General features: G+C 35.3%; 1 protein-coding gene across 7 annotated transcripts in view; it reads left to right on the forward strand.

The window, feature by feature from the left end:
• The first annotated feature begins 91 nt into the window (after positions 1-91).
• Positions 92-25,489, forward strand: part of LOC105198487 (phosphatidylcholine:ceramide cholinephosphotransferase 2) — a 30,655-nt gene continuing 5,257 nt past the window's right edge. Inside the window, exons 1-4 of one of the 7 annotated variants that reach the window (XM_011165202.3) lie at positions 92-732; positions 22,779-23,161; positions 24,896-25,106; positions 25,198-25,472. In XM_011165202.3, coding sequence (XP_011163504.1) covers positions 647-732; positions 22,779-23,161; positions 24,896-25,106; positions 25,198-25,472 — 955 coding nt within the window. In that variant the 5' untranslated portion in view covers positions 92-646. Of the gene's footprint in view, positions 733-1,992; positions 2,988-10,484; positions 11,772-19,979; positions 20,719-20,764; positions 21,700-22,778; positions 23,162-24,895; positions 25,107-25,197; positions 25,473-25,489 lie in introns of those variants that run through there. The other 6 variants (XM_011165211.3, XM_026137159.2, XM_011165206.3 and 3 more) reach the window with 6 other exon arrangements.

Raw genomic sequence — 25,489 nt, forward strand, 5'->3', positions numbered from 1 at the left:
ACGGCAATCCATGAACTAGCGCGTGCGCCTTCGTTGACGTCGCGACTCGCGACACGTCGTATCGGACGCAGAAGCAAGTACCAGCAAGCACGTATATCAGCTACGATAGCAAGCGGATCGCGAGCAGGTAGACAAGCGGGCAGCCAGCCAGGCACAAGGTTTCCCCGAATTTTTTTTCGTCAGTATCCAAGGATTAGTGTGAGAAAACGGTAGCATATGAGAGGGACATGTAACGGCAAAATGCTAGGAGAGATGATCGAGAAACGTTCTCTTGGAGGTTGATATCTCGCAACTCGCGTGTTTCCCAAATAAGTGGTCATCATCGTGTTTAGCGCATCCTTTGGTTACTGTGCAGTGTGTCATTTCGGGCACTTCCTAGGAAAACCTTCGACCCATTTCTCTACTCTTTTTTTTTCTTTTGCGGAAAAGCACGAGAAAGAAGTATCCGTGTGCTCCGCTTCGTCCTGTGTGCTCCGTTTCAGTTGATCGATAGTACCGGATAATTAGGTCGCGCGCGACTAATCGCATAACATTGGATAACATCAAGTCGTGTCTCCAACCACAAAAGAAGAGGAAAAGCGAGACGAAAAAGAATTGGAGATGGAGAAAACAAAGGAGAACCCTTAGGTGTATATGATTCGTTTATATGTTTTGGACCACGTCTACATATATGATGAAATTGCAGTTGCTCGTTATCGAGACGGACTACTGCTGGAGGAAAGCGTTGCTTAGGTAAGCTTATTTGCAACAGAATATTCTCCGTGTACGCTTTGTATCTATATTTTTGTGTTTACATGTTTAGATAATTTTTAGTTGCACGAATAATATAAAATGATTAAAAGAATGTGTTATTGTTATTTAAGATCTAATTACTTTTCTCTACTATTTACAAATAAAGATACTGTATAACAGTAAATTTTTTCTTGCCTATTTGTCGCAAAAAATCAGGCAAATAACAAATGATTAATTTACTAATGTTTATACAATAATCATCGGAATTAAGATTTAGATCCATAACGAAGAGGAGAAGAGTAATGATGTGGATTTAACAACAACACGTTCAGTTATTTAACAATTTTTGTAGCACAGCCACTTTTAATCTGTACTTTTATTACTACTTGTAGCACATGTACTTGTCTACATTTTTGTTACGAGACTATATTACTTTCAGCTATTTATCATGTTATCCATTATTTTATTATTACAGTTACATTATCCCATCATCACTCGAAGAAAGGATCAGATCGTATATCATGGTCGCATTTGTACTTCCAGCCAGATTTGCAAGCAGCATTAAACCACATCAATAATGTATTTCATCCGCTTTGAATAAAGCAATATTTTTAATTCGCTAATTCTGCATCATTTGTCGTTGGTCTCATCTCATTCTCATACGTAGGTACTGTTGCACTTTATCGCAAATGTCTTTCACTGTCTGTGATATCATTGATGATATGGCGATGTAGAAATCTTGATCAACCAACAATTTATTTTTTTTGTCATTCATTAAAAACAAGGTAAAAACACATGATTCATTTCATCGATTAATGCCGCATTTTAATAAACATTGATTAATTCTGTTTTTCCATGTAAACAAATTATCTTGAAACCGTTGTATGTGCATACAAGCGATATATCACAACTTTCACTCACTACAGTCAAACCAATCTTTTTTTTTATGTAGATCATGTTGTGTAATATAGGCAAAAAATTGAACCGGCTGTGATTGACGCTAAATCCAAACTTTGTAAATCGATCGATTCAATATGAAATAATTCGAAATCTGGCGGGTAGATATCGGTCGATATCTCGCAGCTTACTTACCGTGAAGATGGCGCTCACGTCGCCGCATCACGTGGCGGCGAGTCGTTCATAAGAGCGCGTGTATATTTAATTTCGCGGACAAACGCTGAAATTTTCACTCGCGATTCTCTGGTATATAACATCGTTTTCTAAAATAGATTCCTCATTCTCCGATCTTGCGTTGTCTCGCGTTTCGCGTGCGAAATGACGCAAGAACGTACGAGTTGGACGACGCCATCTTCGTTCGTCCTTTTTTCTATGAAACGTCACGTCTGGTTGGAGCGTGCAAACCACGGCCGAACGGGCCGCACAGGCGAGGGCGAGAGCGAGGGCGAGGGTGAGGGTGAAGGCGAGACTGGCGAGAGTTGTTCGACTTGGACGCCGCCGCCGTGTAGTCAGTGTGTATGTGACGACGGGGCAAACGTCACGAACGAGCGTGCGGACTGGATTAAGCATTACGGATCGCCACCGGTGGCGTCGTCCAGTCATCGAACGAAACAAAGTTACATTCAGTACGTGCGCGCCCCGTATGTTCCCCGTCGTATGTGACTAATAGTGGCTAAATGAATTTACATCCAAGATCTAGTCCCGAGAATCCGTCGTCGCCGAGAGACGAGCGCAAGCTCGAAGAGGAGTCGTTTGTCGTCCAGTGTCCATGTAAAATCACTCACTAGACTGCCCTCTCCCCCGCTCCTCCGTTATATAGTTGGTTAGTTTCGTTCGTGTGTCGTTTCATTAGTGTTGTGTGGCCCTCTTGTTTCATATACACATACACACTTGCATACGACATACATCCACGCACACATACATTCTCTCTCTCTCTTTTTCTTTCTTATTTTCCTTTGGTCTCTCCACACCACTCTCCCTTCTCTTTCTAGGCTCTCTCTGCTTCCTCTATTCCCTCTTTTAAGAAAGCGATCGTATTCGGATGCGTATTTTGTTGGTTATGTTTGCCGTTACGTCGCTTTGTACGTGCTCGTAGCACGCAGCCGTATAAGCACGTATAAGCACGTTTACGCATCTGATTGCGAGAGAAAGAGAAAGAGAAAGAGAGCGAGAGAGAAAGAGAGAGGGGGCAAAGAAGAGACTGTTCTGTAAATGACATAGTAGTGTGTGTACGTATACAGTAAAATGCATAAATTAAGACTACCTGTCAAGGTCGAATTGCCCAGTGCTTTAACAAGGTATGGCGAGACCTAATTTACAAATTTCTATTATTTTCTATAATTTCTTTTATAATTTTGCGCCATTTGTAACGCCAGGAGTATATAATGTTTAAGTTCAGGATACATAATTCTGGGTATTGCTTGTCGCCAAAACTCTTGCTCCTTACTGTTGCTTTTCTTAAATCATATGCTTTCCAGATTTACATTGTATAATTCTATTTCTTGCATTTGTCATTGTTGTCATGATTTTTATCACGAAATTTAATCTCATTTTCATATGCAGAAATATTATATTTGTATCTGCATTTATGTTTTGTAAGATTAAACACTTGGGAGATAACATATGCTGTTGTTTGCAAGATGGACATTGTCCTCTGCTTTTATTTCTGCCATTATCATGACAGCACAATTATGTTAATAATATCGAGTCAATTGCAATACATTTGTTTCACACCTAGAATTATGGAATTCATTGTGATTAATTTTTTTTTCAACAGTTTTTAGTTGATTAAGAAAAATATTTGATAACGTGTATGTATGTATGTGTGTGTGTGTGTGTGTGTGTGTGTGTGTGTTCAATTATTAAATGAAGACATACAAATAAGATTTGAAGACAATAAAGTAGGCAAATTCAGAGAAATGCGAAGGAGAGAAACAAAAGTAACAACATTGAGTATCATAGATATGCGAAATTGTTACAGGAAATTTTCTAACTCAACTATATGATATAATAAAAAAAAAAACGAAATGAGTCGCATTATAAACAGATTAGAAATGAGAAATATGTTGAAATAAGAAATAATATGCTGCTGCCTTGAAAGAGGACAATGACAAGCAGGCGCGTACATCATCTGACAAGAGATTTAAGTATTTAAGAGGATGCTAAAGTACCGCGAATTTTACCGATATTTACAGCTTCTAAATATCTTCGAATTGGCGTTACAGAATCACAAAAACTTTTTATAGAATTAAAATACGCGTAAAAAGAAGAGATGCTCAGATAAATTTTACAAGAAAATCGAACAAAAAGTTAATAAATCATTAAAAATTTACTCGTATAGCCGTCATCTAAGGTTAACTTTACCTTAATACAAAAGTTGTGTAGCTCGTACGTACAAAATGATAGTAGAGCACCCTTCAGAAAACACGCACGAATAACACTGACCGTGTGAAATTACGACTGAACGCCTAACAAAAAAGAAATGCTAATGTGCTTTTACCGCATGCATATTTCGCTCAGCGAAGCTGAACTGTCAAACAGAGCAGTAATGGTGTCCAGCAGTAGTTGATAGGTCTTTTCGCAGATGGCGAAATAATCAAAAAACAAAAACAGATTTATGAGTTGAACAAAGAGCGATAGCTTGATCTCACTCGAAAAATAATCTGCAGTACCGACGTCGAGGAAGTTCTGTTACTTTAGCATCTTTTTAACTGCAATGTACAAAAAGGCGGCTTGAAATTTAGTTAGTTGTACGCTAACGAGAAAAGGCTAAAGATGATTGAAACCGAGCGCTGGAGGACGAGATGGAATGAAGCTCTTGGTTGTAATAGAGACAAGCTTGTAGATAGATTGGGATATTTAATTGCAAGATCTTACGAACGAGACAACAAAGATGAAGAATTGTACCTTTACTTAATGTTTAACCAACCGAAGGCCTGAAACAGTGGCGTTAGATCAAATTTTCTGGCCCCATACACAAATCTTAGGCAGGTGTTATGAATTTGTTGGTATATGTACGTTATCAAATATTTTTCTTAATATGTATATGTATATTTAAGTATATTTATTAATATTATTTATTTTACACACACAACATCAATATAAATTTTTTGCACGAAATACAGAATATTATAAGTAGTATACTTAAAATAGCAATGAGAACATTAGATACTTGAAAAATCGCAATATGAAAATACTTATCACAGGTATATTTATATAGATTGATACGCTGATATTGGAAACGCTACTTTATCGCGATAAAATTTTATGACTAACAATCTGTTAATTTTACTGTATGCTATTCTACTGCAGACTTCATAGGCTGTTTTCTTTTTAGAAGACACAAATCGACACAAGTTAATACACTCGAACACAGTTTGACTCTCCTGAATAGAGTCGAAAAGTGTCGATTGAGTTTGTAAATGGAAAGCGAAGTGTGTCGCTTTATGTTAAAAATGTCGACTGTGTTCTCTAAAAGGAAAACAGCCATAATTATGTGAAAAATTTGAGGATGTAGCTTAATGCTAAAAAAACGTAATCTCGTACAATTAAATTTTTAGAAAATTAAAACAAAACTGCTTTCTTCGAAAAAAATAAATTTTCTTACGACGTTAATTATTTAAAATATTAATAATATGGTTTCTATAAAATTTTATTAAACGTGATTTTGTACCTTTTATAATATAAATGATACCGTTTCTAAAGTTACATTTTTTTTTTAATATCGTGTGCGACGTTTACGTGATTATAGCTGTCCAACTCAAACGTTATCACGACAATACTCGCATTATCTCGTCTTCAATTCATATCGCTTTAACGAATGTTTGTATACGTATCATCTGATGTCACGAGTCTTAGCATTAAAAAGCTAATCATTGCGATCAAAAAGTATTGCAAGAAAATATATTTGTATTGTGTTGCACGCGTGTGTAATCCGTAATGCAGATACAGTTGTATCTCTCGTACTTACCTAGAAACGATTGCTCCAACAGCTGGTTACAAAGATAACAGATCCATCGCAGCGAACGGAATGCTGAAAGGAGGATGTGTTCTGAAATGCATCGTGCCGACGATGTAAATTTTTTCAAAACGATTAGGCTAAACGAGGAGAATTAAATTTTTTTTTATAATAAATTCATCAAAATTGATAAAAAAGTTGAATTTATTAATTATAGATTGTTAATCTATAATTTAAAACTAACGCGATTTAAAATAGCTCGATTTATGCTAAAATGGTTATATTAGGTGTTAAACTTAATTCCTGCCGCTCGCTACTAGAAGGTGCTGACTCCAACGAGTTTCGACGATGAAGTCATATGTCTTTTGTAGTTTAGACACGCTGAAAGTGATTCAATTCTCATAAATTAGATTTCTCGACGCAAAGACATTTTCCAATCGACTGAAAATGAATCGCGATAAACTGTTTTTTCGACATGTGCTTCTTCACTACTTCGACCTTAAAAAAACCGCAGTTGAAGCGCATCGTTTATTATTCGAAGTGTATGATGATGAAACTCCATCGGAAAGAACATGTAGAGTTTGGTTGAATGCTTCCGAAATGGTCGACCGCATGTCACGAAAAGCGTGAAACAGGTACTTCGCGAGTTTGAATGGGAAGTTCTGCCGCACCCAGCGTACTCTCCAGATTTGGCACCGTCGGATTACCATCTCTTTCGATCGATGCAACACGCACTTACGGACACACACTTCTCCAGTTCAAAAATGGGTGGATGTATGTTTCGCCTCAAAAGACACCGCGTTCTACTGTCGTGGGATTGCCCTGTTGCCGGAGAGATGGGAAAAAGTAGTAGAAAATAAAGGAAATTACTTTGATTAAGATATTTATTTATCTTCCCTTCGAAACAAATCGATTTTATAGACGAAAAAACGGCAGGAATTAAGTTTAATACCTAATAGATTAATTGACATCGTCTCCTTTTTTGTCACGTATAAAATTATAGATTTCAGAGCGCGTACAGTATCAGGTGAGAAAGCGATAACTCTACCGTCATCTCAATGTTCAAGACAATTAGTCCCTCCTTCTGTTAATCGAGTTTCATCCGTTTCGCGACAACCATATGACTATTCGTATAAAAAGGAACTGACCTTGGCCATTGTCAAGCTCGATGCATCTGTTATGTGTGTAAACTGATTTGTTGCGTTAATCTCTAATGCCTATTTCTACCAATATAGATTAACTTTAATCTCAGTTAACTTACTTTTTATCTTTTTTCAATTTTTACACCTAGGAAAAGATAAAGAGTAAGTTAAACTGAGATCAAAGTTAATCTGCATTGGTCGAAATAATCATAAATCAAACAAAATCTCCGGAATGCTTTGAGGAAGTCTGGAGTCTATCATCATTTTTTTTAACAGTATTATTATGGATAATTTTTTTAAATTATAAAAAATAGAAAGGTATTAAGCTTTTTCGAGAAATTTGGTAATCCTGAAGAACGTAAAAAAAAAGTCTGAAATTTATAACTTGATATTGCAATTTGTCAACCGCTCATTTTAATTCGTGGGATATACTTATCACGCACTTATCTTATATTTTATAGATAACACGTTGGATTTGTGAAGTTAGCATGACATTTTGTTAATATGAAAAAAATACATAGAGTTCCAAAGTTCCTTATAAAAATAACGAGGAGTTCTGTGTCTCCCCCCTCCAAAAAAAATGTGCTAACTTCGCGAATCTAGCTTACCTCCTCCTTTAAAGTACAAGAAAACAATAAATATTAGTACATTTGATAAGAATTTCAGTTAATTATATCAAAGTTTTATCGATGATTGTAATTTCAAAAAAATTTACACGATTAACATTTTTTTGCATTAAAATATTTGTCATAAAATATTTATTAACATTCGAATAAAAAAGTCATGCTGTTTATTTATGGCAGTTCTAGCGGTAGTTTTTGCTAGTTCTGGCAGAATTCTATGCTATACAATCATTTTTGAAAATAATTCCGGCAATTGTATTTTTAAAAATAGTTTTTTAATGTACGAATTAGCACTACACTTGGACAAAAAGTGTCGTGCTGATCACTATCCATTTATCGCAGTTTCAGCGACAGTTCCCGCCAGCTCTGGTTCTATATAATCATTTTTAAAAAAAGGTCTGACAATTGCATTTTTAAAAATACTTTTTTTAATCCTTAAACACATAAGTGGGTCTGAGAGAAACTCCATATGAAGTTTTGAACGCTTGCTGTGTGAAGACGGAATGAGATAGAAGGTTCGGACCGGGACGAAAAAAAGTTTGAGATCTCTTTCGATTGACATGGTTGATCAACTTTTTTGGTCAACTAGAATTCGAACGGCACGGCAACAAAGTTTTGTTAAGATAAATGCAACCCATATAGTGTGAGTGAAATTTTTTTGTGAGTAATTTTATATAAAAAAAAACTGGAAAAAACACGTTTAAACAAGTCCGTTTGCATATATTACTCTGTCTAAAGTTAAAATACTATAGTGCCGTGAAAAAGAGGACTTCTGCGTAGGATCCGAAATATGTTATGAAACACATTAATTTTCAATTTTAGACACTTTGAGTTTATCAAAAATATTTCATATTTGCCTTGTTACGTAAGTATATTTTTTAATAGAATTGGCAGTGACATTTTTTTTTTAAGTATCTTTAGCTTTAAAACGTCGTATTGTATTGTAAAGGCTTTAAAAGTTTTTTGTTGCAAAGATATGATTTTTTAAAATAAGTGGATTTTTAGACACCTAAAAATACCTCATATTTTCCTTGTTATATAATTATACTTTTTATAAGGAATGACAATACCATAATTTTTTTTGAAAGTATGACTGTTTAGCTTTAAAACGTCATATTTGAAAGTCCTTAAAAATTTTTTGTTGCTGAGATATGATTTTTTAAAGGAAAAGTGAATTTGTGAATAATTTTTGCTTAATGATTTTTCTTTTATAACTTAACAATAAATCATTTTTCGGTAATGTTGATTATGCAGTCACATTTCTGAGATCCTGAACTTTCACGTGAAAAAAAAGATTGTTGAAAAATGTTAATTGGAACCAAAGTTATAACTTCTCAAAGTTGAAAAGGTCTCCCAGACCCGAAAATGTGTTTACGTATTTTACGGGATCGGTGTGTTTAAGGGTTAATATACGATTCATTCTTCTTGGACACTGCAACAAATAGGCAGCATTTTTTATCCAAGTGTACCACTCGGAAAATAGATGTACCTCGGACTACAAGACTATAAGACTTCTTCCTTTAAGACTCACCGGACTACACAGACTGTTATGGACTTTATCGGATTACGTCGGATTTCACCGGACTTTACAGAACTTTATGGTCAGACTTTATGGTCTACGCTGGCCTTCATCGAACTTCATTGAATTTCCGGACTTTATCGGACTTTGTGGACTTTACGGACTATTATCGGACTACGTCGGACTTCACCGGACTTCGACGGAATATGCCATTCAATATTTTGATATTAAATTATAATATTAAATCTTCTCATATTAGACAACATGACACTTTTTGTCCAAGTGTTGTGCTGGTTCGTATTACAAAATTATTTTAAAAATGCAATCGTCAGAACTATTTTTTTTAATGATTATGTATTATAAATCTTTACCAGAACTGGCGAGAAGTGTCGCTGGAACTTCGATAAATAGGCAGCACGACGCTTTCCAAGTGTCGTAGTATGTTTAATATTTTAGTGTAATAAAATATTAATTGTGTGAATTTTTTTTTAAATTGCAATCAGCGATAGAACTGTGATAGTACTACCTAGAGCTCTTGTCGCATATTTTAATATTTATTGTTTTCTTATACTTTAAAGGAGGAGGTGTGTTGGATTCGCGAAATTAGCACATTTTTTCATTTTTGTTTTTTTGGGGAGTAAAAAATGCAGAACTCTTCGTTATTTTTATTAGAGAGGCGTCACGGCATAGTTAGGCTAGATCGATACCGCCATTTTTTTTACTAATGGGTATTAGATAGAGTAAAATAGGTCGATACCGCCATTTTTTTCCTGTTGAATACTACACGGACGATATATCCACATGATGACGTAATTTAGACTGCCAATCAAATCATATTCTTTTATGTCGACTCTCTGATTTCTAGGACTTTAATTTTTATAAGGAACTTTGGAACTATGAAAAGTGCCATTGGAATTCTATATATTTTTTTCATATTAACAAAATATCGTGACAACTTCATAGATTCCAACACTTTTTTGAGATTTATGACATTCGTCAATCTTTCTCACCAAAGCTTCTCTTTACAAAGGTGCGACTATAACCGAAGCAAGCGTAAAATCACGCGTGAAAGAGCGATCGATTGGGGACGCTTAGGTAACGTTAGATTGCCATGTTAGGGGGTTTTCCAACAAGTACACAGAGGCCACAGTGTAACACTGTGTGCAACACGGAGTGTTCCAACAGTGACACAGTATTACTCTGCCTGACACGACAAAAATCTAAGTTTCAGCGTGCACATCAGTGCAACCGACATTTATAAAAGTTAGATAGTTACATTAAAATAAAGATATAATATATAACAATATAATAAATTATAATAAAAATAAATGTTTTTAAGATAAGAATAGTATCGTTTTCTAATCATTTATTGCAGTTAATGTATAAGTGCAGTTTAAGTTACAAGCTGTTTATAACAGCAAATAATAATTATTTTTAAATATTTTATAATAGCAAATTATGTTAACGATTATAATCTTTAAAAACATTTTTGTTTTGTTATTTTGTAAATAGAAGTCTATAATCATTTTTAGTAATAAAATAATTATTTTACATAAATAATATTTCATTTATATAAAATTCAATTTTTATTTATAAATCTTTAAATATATGAAATATAAATGCTGTTCAATTTATGATTAATTCAACTTATGACCAAAGTTTTGTAACCTAACCTTCTATAAAGCCTATGAATTTCTGATTTATAAGAATCAAAGTACCGATTTAAACAATTTTGAAAAATTTGTTTATCCTAAAAGATAAATCTATTATAGAAGCGCTTAATACTTATAAAAATGAGAAGATTATAATGCACTCGTGTGTTACACTGTAAAACTAAACTGCGTTCCAACTTTACACAATATAACACAGTGTAACACAGCGTGTTCTAGCTGGAAAACAGCCTTAATCACCTGTGCGCACATATGACACATATTACGAGTGCGCGGGTACTTTTAGCCATTGCCGAGTGCACGTACACGAGTGAACGCGCGGGCGAGAAAGCTAGCTGTTACGTTGCATCCATTTTTAGATCCGCTAAATTTTAGATTGTTAAAATTAGGATCTTGATTTTTCGCGCATCTCGGCACTTAGCTCGTACCCAAATGCGTCAAAGTTTACATTGGGAAGATATATTTTTCTCTTTATTCGTAGCATTCGTAGCATTAATTCGAATGATTGTGCACGCGCAATGTGAAATATCAAATTCTTGTTCAACTAGATATTTTTAGAGCAGTGCCTCTCACGGCGCGGGCGCCCTCAAGCGATTTGGCCTTTCACTTGATCTTGATTCAGTTTCCATCGTCACGCACGCTCCGCTAATAGCTAAAACAGCATGAGTGCGTTATTCCGATTTCGTTGTTTCGTTTTGATCGGCATTGATCTTGAAAGTTTTTAACTCATGTTTTTGGATTTTCTCGCCACTTTCACGTATGTATATCCATGATTTTCTTTAACAATTTGTCGCTTCTTCGTGGCGCATATTCTTATAAACTGTGTATCGGTGTTTGCCTCTTAATAATAGTGTAATTTTTAATTTTACGAAAGAAATATTTTATTTTTATACGCGACATTAACTGGAGTCTAACTTTCACTCTTGGTTTTTATCCGCCCATCGTCGGTCGTTTCGATTATTCGGCCCTGCCCTCGCATTTCTCTCTCTCTCTCTCTCCCTTCCCCGCTTATCTCTTCCGTCCAGAGTTACCGCAATTTCCCTCTCTCCAGGTCTCCGTCTCCTTCTTTGTGTCTCTTTTCTTCGTTAACCCGCACGCGGTCTTTCTTTCTGTAGTAATTATGTGTCGTGGCAGTATGAAGTCTGTACAATCAGTTTTTTTACTTGACATGTGAGTAAGAACACGCTCGATATCTCTAGTGCTCTGTTGATTTTACTATTTATGATATGATCAATAGGACTAATTAGAACATTTTCTCGTCTCTGTTCCCCTTTTTTTTTCTTGTATACATGAATTTTCCCCCAGATAATGCTTTGTTCTGTGTTCAATGTCTTTGCAGTAATTTGTAGATAGGTAAAAACGCGCGACATTCATTTTGTATTTATGTCCGTGATGTGACGATGACGTCAAAACGACGGACGTCGCGAAAGATAGGCTCTGTGACAAATCCCTGTTGTCAATAGATACTTATCAATATCAATGTTTACATCGATACTGTATCAATCCTTGGATTATCAACGAACGAATTAAGAAGCGACTTAGTAAAATTGAACCACAAAAGATATCGGTTTTCGAATTTTCATCGGCTGTAAGTGCAATTATATATTCTTCTATCCAAAATATTGGATACCTTCGAATCGAACTTGATGCATTTCCATGTGTACATTCTTTTTCAATAACAAGTAAAAGTAGTCTCGAGCGCCTTATTGACTAATCGTTTCTATATTCTTATTGAAAGTCAATTTCATCAAAGATCATATCGTATGTAATAGATTTGAATCATTGATAAATATACAAGCTTTAAATAATATTTATTTATTATTCTCGGAGTTTTATTATTGAATTGATGTGCAAACAGCCGAAAGCAATGCAAAGTAATTTTGGTATTTACGCCGCAGTAATCAGACGAAATAAGAGCGAAGGTAATTTGCTCGCAACTTTTGCCTTTATATGTTATCTTGTATTTTATGGTTTCAGATTTTTACTAATAATATTAACGTAACCATCGTAAATTAATTTGTCAATGTTATGAGTAACATAACGATGTATTATAACATGTAAAATTATTGCTTTTTCTGTAAAGAGTGTAAAAGGCTTAGTGATTAATTTGAGGCACATAAATGTAAAAAGATAGTAAAGGATGGAGTAAACCAAAATACAAATATTCAACTTCTTGTTCAGCTTCATTGTTCCACTCACGAGTGGTCATATATTCCAGTACTTTTGATATGATGGCAAAAAGTGTAAGGAGTTTCTAAGTTTTTTTTTAATATAAGAAAAAAAATATTTTACTTATTTTAATTTTTTGATAGTAGTAGATAGTATAAAATTTTTATAGAGAGTTCGTCTTATAAACATAGAAAGTAATGCTTGATAAATTGCGTTTTCAATAGGCGCGGCGTATCTACCAACATTGGAATTATCCTACACGAAACATTGTTTTTTTGCTATGGCTTCTTGCCCTCTTTACATAATAGTAGGCGTATTCTGTAACTCTTAACGACAGCTCGGTATTGTTAATGTCGTTGCGTAGCTTTTCTACCATGTATAATATCTGCGCAACAACGCTGTAACGATATCGAATTGTCGCTAAAAGTTACAGAATAGGCCTGCAGAAATGATTGAATTAAGTTGATCTTTATTCGCTTTTGTTTTTTGATCAATTTTAAATTTATGCGTTATGATTCGTCATCATGCGATAGAGGCAAGTGTATTGGATGTATAAAAGAACCTAATTCTATCGATTTATACGCTCATATAAATTGTTCAATAACCAAAATTATTTCAGTAAAATTTTAAATTTTTAAATAAAAATAAATAGCCATTTGGAAAAGTAAATATATATATATATATATATATATATATAGTTAAATGTATATTAAATACATATAACATAAGCAAATTTTCCTGAACTCTCCAAATTTCATCATATTTGTGACCGTTTTTGCTAAATATAATTATTTGCATACATATAAGAAACGCTTGTTATATGTAAACAGCGATAATATATCTTTCAAAATCATATGGTTTATTTACTAAATCTATATTAGTTATTTCTGTAATTATACATAAAGTAATGAGAAATTGTAATCGCATTATCACAAGATTTTTTTTCAAAAATGTCAAACGAGGATTATCACGTAGTTCTGTTTTTATTTATAGTTAATAATTAATACTATTATTTCGTTGAATTTGTGTTGAGAATTTATTGTAACGAGTATCTCGTCATGTATATTAACGAGTATAATTTAGTATTATTTTTCCCGCTACAATAACATATATTCGCGAATGTAAAATTTATTTCCTAATGTTATTTACTGAGTTGACGTCATCATTCGATGCCTCGACGCTGCCAATGTGGCATCTATATGTACGATTAGAAATTAATTAAAAATATTAGCGGTTTGCTGCCGTGAATCAGTTGAGAGGAAAAAGGGAATGAGTCATGGGTTAGTGACGATTCATTCGTGACGTAATTACATAGATTTCTCTCAGAAGCGTTCGTGCTCGAATTAGCAGATTAAGAAAAAAAAAAATTGCGCGCGAAAAAATTTAATTTGATTAAAAAAACTTGAAAGTATTAATGATGAATTCTAAAAAAAGTATTACATGGACCAATTTCTTGCATTTTTTTAGTATGACGCAAGCAGTCATATCAGTTGTTTGTTGCAAAATTTTTGCCCGATAATCTGTATCTCGTAAAAATTCGTTTGTATGATCACTATGTTATCTTTCTCGACATATGAAACTAATGGGCAAGCTGTCTTATTAATAATGTTTATTTGACACTAAAATATTCAGAAAAAATTATTTTACGATTTATCTCTCTCTTTTCATTTTTTACAATGTCTGATAAAAACGATGTCTATCCTAGTGTGTTGATAATTAATATAAATATATTAGTTCTGTAATTTTTATAATAATAAACTCGTTCAAAAAATTATTCGACTGGTAACATGCTGGTAACATGCTGTTCAGTTTTCTTCAAATATCGTTCGGTTCGCGAAATGAATCGTTCAAGAAGACTTTTTCATAGAATAGATACAATAATCAATACTTTTCGCAATACTGTTTGAACGAATCGCGTTAATGTAAATTATTCAGTGAATATGAATCATTCTGACGCATATAACAACAAGATTGTAGAAATCTCGTTAGTTTTCTGATACAGCTTCTTGTTGAACCATGCGTGTATGAATAGCGGTGACTGAACCCTCGATCGATCTTTCCGAGCTTCCATGACCCTGTGGTCACGAAAACGATAATTGTATTTATCTCGACTAGACTAAAACTATTATAGTTGATTTAATAGATCTAGGAAATTCTTGACATATGAGAAATTTGATAGATATATAGATATATAGATAAAATAAAAATTAAATTCTCATTTTTGAAAATGTTTATTTTAATTATAGAGGTTTTCTCTATTTAAGAAAGGAATTATATATTATTCTGGATTTAGAAATTTGTGATATTTAAAACCTTTTTGTTGAGACATCTTGAAGCGATTTTAGAAAAGATGATAGCTCACTGTACCCCCTAAAACAGAATCAGTGTATTATTCATCGGAAAACGATAAACTGTTTGTTGCACTTGTAACTATATCAATCAGTGAGAGTACCCTCCTCTTGAGCGAAGTATTCTCACTGATTGATATAATTTTAAGTATAGCACTGCAAATCAGTAAGATTTCATTGATTTAGATTTAGAGAGTACAAGCCGATGAAACTGATTAATTTTTATCGATAAAGCTTTCGACCGCTCTTTTTATAAAATAATTTATTCAGATACAAAATTTTGACGCGTTTTTTTCTATATATAAAGGAAAAACATAATTATCACATAATTATCACGATAAAGTTTGCGAAAAAGATCTTACGAGTGTTATAATTTCTATTTTCAATATAATCTAGAACTTTAGCGCAATTTTCTATTTTGCACCATTGCCATTGTGTGACAACGGGAAGACCGTACAGTTCCACAAATGACTTCGTCTGTGACGTGCGATGGAAGAGTAATTTTGCGACGCGTTTAATTTAATAAGAGAATGCAGTTAAAGTCATAGGTATTGAAAATAAAGCGGTTTTGATTGTTGCGATACCACTACAATTTTTTTGTTTTTTTTTTTTTTTGGAGTAATGATAAAAGATAAATGCATGATAAATTTGACTGTATGTATATCTTGATTGTCACGAATGTCACGAATAATCGATTTTTACGAGATAATATTGATTAGGTCGTAAATCATATTTCTGTTCTTTGTTGAGTGAATAAATTTCGTATCTTGTTTACCTTGAATCAATTAACCAAAAGTCGTAAATCACATTTGTTGAACATTTGGTGTATTTTACCCAAATGTTACACGCAATATTTTGTTGTCAATCGTGAAAAATCACGATTCTGAAAAGAGAATGTATCTTTGAAATTCTCCAAGTAAAAAAGATTTTTATTTGTTAAACAAAATTAATTATTTTTTAAGTATTCTTTTCTTGCAATGCATTTCTTTTCGAAAGGCATAAATAACATATTTGTTCACAAAGTAATGTCGAAACGTACATGAGGTCTTTAGTTCTGTTATCAGTACACGATATATTTTATCACTAATATGCATTCACATGAGCATTAAATACATACATACGGGGTTTTTTTTTATGTTCTTCCGAATCATTTCTGTGTTCCTCCGAAATAAATAAAGCTATTGTAATCGTGTAATATAGAATTCTATGAATGTTGATAAATGAACATTGTTGCATTTATATTGACATTACATTTTACATTGACAAACGGTTATGCTTATCCTGTTCTACAATAAACCGCATAGTGTAATTTGGCATAGTGACGCGTTATAATAGTACAATAGTGGTAGTAGTAAAAGACAATAGACACAACTGTATTTAGCTGTCGTAAAGTTTTGTCGTATTTCCGCGCTAATAGATTACGAAGTGCTAGATAGTATAGTATATTCTCGAACGTAGTTATGTGAAAATATTCATCTGTTACAAAAGTTACAGAGTCCTCTACATACTAGACTTATATAAAACTTTAGAATAGTAAGTATCTAACTGAATAAGTAAATAATCCGTCTTTAAAAGCTGATATTATCATACTTTATATACGTAGTGTCTCGTTTACAAGCGTGTGATTAAAGGATTAATCAAATTTAGTAATTAAATTAAATGCGAGTGCGTTTAAAATATTTTAGATATTTGATATTTAATTTCAAATTTGGAATCAACAGTCGTCATTGTATGGCGAAATATTTTTATTGAACGATAAAATACTCTTCTAATTCTTTTTCTTTTTTATGCAGAAATTTGACACAAGTTATCAGTTTAATCATGCGTACTACGAAATGTTAAGTTGTTAAATACAATACTAATGAGTTTTGCAATTTAATTGAAATAAAGCAGAGCGATTAAACGATACGCGAGTATTGCGCAGTAAACGAGACGTACATAGCAGTACACAACTTGCATTATTATGCGAGTAAGCTGTAGACACATTTTAAGCGCCTTTAAAGCCGTTTTACAGTAGCGTAATTATAATCTTAAATGATTGTAAGATGCAGTTGTACGTCCATTTATACCAATGCTAATTAGCTTTAATTAGTTTAACATCCTTTTTATCTTTTTTTTTTTAGTTTTACGAATAAGAAAAACCGAGATTAAAGTTAATTTACCTCGATAGAAATGGATAAAACCTTCTGCGCCTTATAATATTTTACAACCACTTATAGTTGAGTTTATGCTATTGTAGAATGGTCTTTACACCTTTATAGGGTAGCAGTTCTACACTGAGAAAAAAGTTGTTAACTTGATTAAATTTTTCAACTTGATTAAATGTCTTCTACAACTTTTTTTGTGTAATTTTTTAAAATATATTATAAAACCTTAAGTAATAATACGATTAACATTGAGATTAAATATATGCTTCAAAATAACCAAAATGTAATATGTGTGTATTGTGCGTGCGTGCGTGTGCGTGTGTGTGTGTGTGTGTGTGTGTGTGTGTGTGTGTGTGTGTTTGCGTGCGTGCGTGTGTGTGCGTGTAGATTTTGAATTTTTCAATTTTTAATAATAAATAATTTTACAAATAGAATTTATTAAGATATTTTTTTAAATCTAACACAATATTTTATAACTAAAAAAATGTTTATTCACCATTAGTTGATGATGAATCAGTGTTTCGTTTTCGATATACTTTTCCAAAAGCATAAAATGGTTCTTTGTTGTACACATAAATGCATAAAAGAATTGATTGATTACTCTTTTTGACAAACAATTTTTGTGCGCGTCTATTCTCTCATTCTCTCTCTCTCTCTCTCTCTCTCTCTCTCTCTCTCTCTCTCGATTTATATAAACTCACGTAAACGTAACACAAAATCTTTAATTTTCTTTGAAAGTGGTATTTGGATTAGTTGCAATGATTCTCACAATCATACTCCTTTCGAGCGATCAACTACGAGATCGCTAGTTGGGTCAAAAGGGGTCATTATTGAGGTGAGAAAGCCCTCGACTTATCGACATGAACCGAGAAGTCGCATTCCAAGAATCCCGTCTTTTAACCCCGTAAAAGTAATATCCGCCTTGGGAATCCATTTCCTGGCGTTTTACGCGAAAAGTCTTCTGGGTGCAATCGTGTTGGATTATTCTAGAAACTCGCATTTTTACGCCAAGTCATAAATAAGACCGTATTATTAAATCCTGTATCTGCGCGCGTTATCTCGCAAAAGTGGATTCAAAGTTAATTGTTTTCTTAGTAAAAATGCCGAGAAAGATAGTTATCGACGACGATGGTTTAAAAATTTTTTTATGTACCATATTTTCTCGCGTAATATAACAGCTTTAAATTAAAACTCTTTGCACTTTGCAATGCTTACAGTTTATTTCGCGCGCCGATATTGATTCACCCGTGGTTTTCACAATAGCTACGTGTCATATATTTCACATTTATTTAAAAAGATCCCGAAATAAAAAGAGATATTAAAAAAGAAATAATATATTACATTTTAGCTCAATTTTTACTGTTATTATCAATTGGCAGTAATTGATACGTTAAAGTTGAATGTCAAAATTCTTAAAGTGTCAACAAGACCGGCACTTGAAACGCAAAGAGTTAGGAATCTTCAATTATAGTAGGTACAATTACAAAAATTACTACACGATATCACTTGTTCAACAGAGAAGGAATGTATTTAAAATTTCACAAACTATCTATATATTTTGTTTAAATAAACGCGCTTTAACGTTTCGTCGGTATTGGGCACGTATGGGCGCTCAAGAAGAGCTTCATTCGCCTCGACCGGATGGAGATGCACAAAATACTATAGGCCAGCGACACATTTTCGTTTTCCGCCCCACTCTTCTCTCCAATTCTAACGGCTGGCGGATCGAATTCATTCATTCTTGAGTCATTGTTGTTCGGACGCTTCTTGAGTGAAAATCTTCTCATTTTGTGCGTGCACGCTATTCTCGAAAAAAGAACGATCAATTCCTCGTGGTTACAGAAACGAAGACCAAGACTCAAATACCGAGCTAGATACGTTCAATATAATCACGAGCTTCCTGGTGGCAGGTCTCTCTCTCTCTCTCTCTCTCTCAGGTTCGTCTGAAGGTCAGTGTTTGTCTGAAGATCGCAAAGATCTTACAGACATGTTCTGCAACCTCTCTCTGTTCGTCTTAAGACCATCAGGATCTTAAAGACCCTCGCCGTTCCTTCGGGGAATACTCGTCTTAAGATTATCAGGATCTTAAGGATACCCGCCGTTCCTTCGTCTAAGGATCATCGAGATCTTATAGATATCCGTTGTTCCTGAAGGGAAGTCTAAAGATCACCAAGATCTAAAAGACATTTGTTTTCTCTCTCGAATCGAATATTCTAGAATTTTGGCAATTGATTCTCTCGTACTGCGTCAGGCCTCCTTACGCAGGTAAAGAAACCTCGAGCCGCCCGTACATTCGAGTGGGAACAGTTCACTTACACACTGTTCATTTGTCCACCACCACTCACGGCGGCCGACGTATAGAGATTTTCCACTGGTCAAGCGTGTGAGTGGTCTGTGGGCAAGTGAACGATGTGCAAGTGAAATACACCCCATTCGAGTAACGAAGTCTCTGTTTCTGTCCCTCTCTTTCTCTCCTCGCCACTCGTTCTCTCTCTCTCTCTCTCTCTCTCTCTCTCTCTCTCTCTCTCTCTCTCTCTCTCTCAAGTAATAAAGTCTCTCTCAATCTTTATATTTCTTTTTCAGGCGTTCCTCATTAGAATTGAATAACTGAATTTTTTTGTCATTAATAGAAATTTAATGGCAAAACTACCATTTAATTATTCATATTTTTGTCATTAATAGCAAACCTTTTTAATAAATTATTGTTAAACTCGTTGACTGTATCTCATTTCTTTCGGCGCTGTTTTTCCACGAAATAACTATCGAGTTTAAATAAGACAATTTCAATTTTGAGAACTTTTTAAAGATTTTTTTGTTTAAACTGTATCTTGTGACACTGGTCGACTAACCGAGAGAAGAGATACGTTACAGTAGTACAATTATGTAATCGTTCTGGGCTATGAACGCAAACTATCATTTTCTGCATCGTCGGACCGTAATTTGTTCAATAAACTTGAACGATACTTGGCCTTATCGCGCCTCGAGTTGTCGGGCAGAGGTGTCCGACGCATGCAGCCGTTACCTTTCCCATGAAATCATGTATCGCGTTAAGCATGGTCCTTGATGTTAAACATTTATATCGCGGGTAGACACATCATTCCGACGCGGTATAACCCGTTCGCCAATCGAAAGCAACACGTGGCACGATGCATTCCATTAGAGAATATATGGTTGATTGTAGTCTCATGCGGGATCTACAATGCAATCATTGGGTACGGCGCTGCAACGCGACGGATCAATCAAAGAAGAGACTGTATGGCTTTTTTTTCTTCTCTGATTGGTCTATCGCAGTGTCCGCGTCGTAACATCGTAACGACCGTATTGTAGATCCCGCATAACGAACGCGGAACGTCGCCGTCGCGTCGTGTCGCGCTGCGGTTACGTGTTTTCGGAGATGTCAAGCGATGTGTACGAGGCACAGATAAAAGGAGAGACTCGTCACAATGATATTACGTAAGAAAATAAAAATTTTTTTTTACACGAGGATTACACACACTCGTCACTACGCTGGTCATATTAATCGTTACTTGCTTGCGGCGCTGCAGCGTAGGCAAAAGAATACACGTGCATAAACATTTTTTACCTCAGCACTGCACGTTGAATTTCATTTGGTTGATCGCACCTTGATCGCCTGTGTCCTGGAACACAGGCCCCTGGATATAATACGAGTTCGCGTCCTTCCGGTTTGCGATTCTCGCATCGTGCGGTATGAGTCTTTGCTCTATTCTCAGACGGACAGTCATCTCGAGCATCGTGGTGAGCGGCTTCGTCAATTCGATTGAGAGAGAGAGAGAGAGAGAATCCCCGCTTTCTTTCCGAGTCGTTACGAACCTTCTCCCTTTATACGTCTAAAAATATCGTGCTTTACGGGGCGTGAAGCGCAATGGACGCTTCGGGTAAATGTGTGCACTGTTCGCAGATGTGTGTCACGTGTAATATCAATTTTATCGGTGCGCTGAACGTTGAACGCGAGCGATCAGCATTCAACATTGAATAAACTTTAATTTTTTTTTTTCAAGTTAGAGAAAAATTGAGTTTAAGCATTCTAGATAAGAATATGAAGAGAGAGAAAGAGAAGAAAAAGGTGATACTTTCGAAACGATTAATCGCATTTTGCAACAAATAATACGAGGATCGTCTGAAAAGTTTTGAGCCTCAACATGAAGATGGCATTACTCGTCAAAACCATTCTGATACTACAATCGTACATGCTTTGAAAGATACCTGAGAAAATTGTAGCCATTTTGGATGCTCAGTTGTTGTTTGACAATCATTTGTACTAGTCACTGTCAATATTTTTATAAAAATTGAAAAAATCTAATATCGTGCTGTGATTAAATTCTTGCATTTGAAAGGCAATATGCCTCCGCAAATTAAAACCGAATTGGACGCTGTTTACGAGGACTCTAGTCCATTATTTGCCACTGTAGAAAGGTAGGTAGCTGAATTTAAACGTGATCGTACAGTTTGGTTGGTGATGAAAGTTTGGGACGACCAACAACTGCGACCACCATCGATAACATTGAAAAAGTTCACCAAATGGTACTGGACGGTTGCCAAATCAAAGTTAGAAAGATGGCAAAACATATCTAAGGAATGTGTTTGTCATATATTGGCTGTAGAATTAGACATGCGTAAGCTAACCGCACGTTGGGTGTCACGCTGTTCACTGTGGACCAAAAACGCATTTGAATGAACATTTTCAAGGTTCTATTTTGAATGCAGTTTAATGAAAACGAGTCGAATTTTTTGCGTCGAATAATAACTGTTGATGAAACCACCTCTTCACTTTTAAGACGAAGGAACAGTCAAAACAGTAGACTAGGGTGAGCCTGCTCCAAAGAAGGTTTTTATTGGTCAGAAAGGTTATGGCGACTGTTTTTTGGGATAGTCGTGGACTTGTGTTCATTGACTATCTTGAAAAAGGTAAAATAATAACGGGGATGCAATACACTTATTATTAATTGACAAGCTGAAGGCAGAAATTGCGAAAAAGAAAACAGCCGCATTTTACAGAGCAAAACGCCAACTACTATTTGAATGGATTAAAGGAGTGAGAGCATTGCTGGGTGTATCGCCTTAAATGGAAATTAGGTTGAAAAATAAAACTTAATTTGACCAAAAAAATGCTTGTTTCTATGTTGGGCTTAAAACTCAGTCAGACGACTCTGATACGTATACATACAATAGGATGTTGTAACGCGAGGATAGATAGTGTCACTTGTATTTTACACCCAACAGACGCGCGCACAAAGTAATTTCTTTTTATCCCACGAATCTAGATTAAACAATAGTGCTCGGGGTTATCCTTTTACGCGATCAAGTAGCACATGCCAAGGTCAGCTTCCTTTCGGCAGATTCACACGCGTTCTTCTCGTTTTTTGCTGTCTCATCACCGATGATGAAACTAGCCGAGAATACGATTTCGGTGTCTCCTGCCTGCCTCTATCTTAAGGCTCGGCCCCGAAATTCAAATTCGTCAATCAGGACAAGACGACTTCTGTTCTGTGCAGGATGGTATTGGATCCCAAGGCCACTAGCTTGCACAACGATTACGGAAGCTTCGATCGACCGTTGGGCGCTGGGGAGGGCCACGAGAGAGATATTGAAGCGGCGGTTGATGGAAGCAGCAGCGGTATGGCGCAGTCCAGCGATGTTTATCAACGACAGCCGCTATTGCCGGGTGCGCCGTTGTCCAAGAGCAAGGACAAGTGGTCTGGAGTGGCCTCGGGCTCGGACTATTACGAGGATGACGAGGATGAAAAGGATATCGAAGGCCTGGGCAGACATTCTGGGATACCGAACGGCTCCGGCGGCGGCATCATCAAGATTGACATGCCGGCGCCGCTTCGCGAAGAGCCGCGTTTTCCCAAGGAAAAGTGGAAAACGTTTCTCGGTAAGAAAAACGTGCGAAAACCAGATTGGTCGCTGTAGAGAATTATTCCTTCTCTAGAAACGCAAAGCTTTTATAATTTTTTTACGTATTTTGAAAAGAAAACACGTATGAAAATTCTACCCCATAAGATCATATAACAATTTCTGTTCGCATTTTAAAATAACAGTTTAAGATTTCCAAAGAGCTGAAAAAAATTTATACCAAGCTTCAACCAAGCTATATTTCATTTGAAACGATAATTGCATCGGAGTACGCTATTGTTTACGCTATTGATCACGAGATCATAATATCAGAAAATTGTAAAAAAAAACTGTTTGTTATTACAATTATTAAAATAAATTTCTCCTTTTCTCTTAAGAGAATGCTAAAGTACCATGAATTATCGACATTTACATTGCACTAAATATCTTCAAATTGGCGTTACAGAATCACAAAAATTTTTTTTAAATTAAAATACGCGTAAAAAGAAAGTGCGCTGAAATCAATTTTACAAGAAAATCGAACAAAAGTTTATAAATCATTAAAAATTCACTCGTATAGCCATCGCCTGAGGTTAACTTTACTTTAACAGAGAAGTTGTGTAGCTCGTACGTACAAAATGATAGTAGAGCGCACTTCAGAAAACAAGCACGAATAACACTGACCGCGTGAAATTACGATTAAACATCTAACAAAAAAGATATCTTAATGTGCTTTTACTACATGCGTATTTCGTTCAGCGAAGCTAAACTGTCATAAACAGAGCAATATGGTAGTCGACAGTAGTTGATAGGACTTTTCGCAGATGGCGAAATAATCAAAAAACAAAGACAGATCTATGCAATGAACAAAGAGCAATAGCCTGGTCTTGCTCAAAAAATAATTAGCAGTGATCTGTAGGACCGACGTCGAGGAAGTTCTTCTGTTACTTTAGCATCCTCTTAATTGTATCTCGAATATTTCGCGGTGTCGCAAATCAGAATATAATTATGAAATAATTTTAATTATAAATTTTAGAAAAAAAAAATTTTTTTTTTAGTTTTTTGGTTACAATATAAATAGATATTTCGATCATTAAACAATATACAGTTAAAACGTATGCATACTCTTGAATTATTATAATTATAATATCAAATATATCTAATTTACTCGAGAAACATGCGGCCGATCAGCTTCCTCAATTTTTACCACGCCAACAATTTTTTGAACACGATTCTGAAGATTTTTCTAAGCGAGATTTTCTAATTTCTAACACTGCCGATCTTAGAGCTCGGAGCCTCTCCAGTTTGGTTCCGTAACGTTTGTTCACAGCAGGGAAACCATCGAGATCGAGGTCGTTACGTGGCCTGGAATTTGTTCGATACATCAGTCTCATAAACAGCTTCCCTCGAATGGATCTCCTCTTTTTTCGAGCTCACGCGATTCATCACGATAACTTTTTGCATTAGAATTAATCGACGGGCAACTGTATGTTCGCCGCTGTTCGTGAAATGCACACAAATGTATAGAGCAGCGGATTTCGCGAGTCCCGTTACGTAGAGATCTGTTACGATCTGATGCGGATAATCGTTGCATGACAAAGTCGATTAATGCTGCTGTTATTCTTTCTTTCGAACGGATCCTCGGAAACGAGGAATGCAATATTAAAAAAAAAAGGGGGGAAAAAGGAAAATGGCATGATAAATGCATTCGAGTAGAGGGATACACATATACCTGTATATATACCTGTATGTAAGCCGCTGTTTTCCGTTCTAGCATTTCTCTTTATGGTCGTAAACTTTATCCTGACGACGGCTTCCCTCGCGATGGTACACGAGCGCGTTCCAGACAGGAATACATACGGACCGCTTCCCGACGTGGTGCTGGACAATGTCACCGCTCAAGATTGGGCGCTTAACGTCTCGGAAGTCCTGATTATGATCATGTCTAATTCCGCGATGGTTTTTATTATTTTTCATAAACATAGGTACGTACAAAACCAGCGATAAATGTCGATGCTGAATAATTCTCGCTAAAGATGAAGTTTATTAATCTAACGACCAAATTTATTTCCACAGATTCATAATAGCTAGACGAATATTTCTGCTGATGGGCTTGCTCTACATGATGCGGAGCATAACGATGTATGTGACGGTTGTACCGATCGCTAGTAAAACTTACTATTGCAGCCCGAAGGCGAATAACACCAGTCCGCTTCTCGTAACGAAAAGGGTCCTCCAACTCATCTCCGGTTTCGGCTTGTCCATTAACGGCAAACACACTTATTGCGGAGATTACATTTACAGTGGGCACACGGTCGTGCTTGTACTCAGTTACCTGATCATTAAGGAATGTACGTATCTCCGTCAT

Source organism: Solenopsis invicta, chromosome 12 (assembly GCF_016802725.1).
Source record: "Solenopsis invicta isolate M01_SB chromosome 12, UNIL_Sinv_3.0, whole genome shotgun sequence".
Taxonomy (NCBI): Eukaryota; Metazoa; Arthropoda; class Insecta; order Hymenoptera; family Formicidae; genus Solenopsis; species Solenopsis invicta.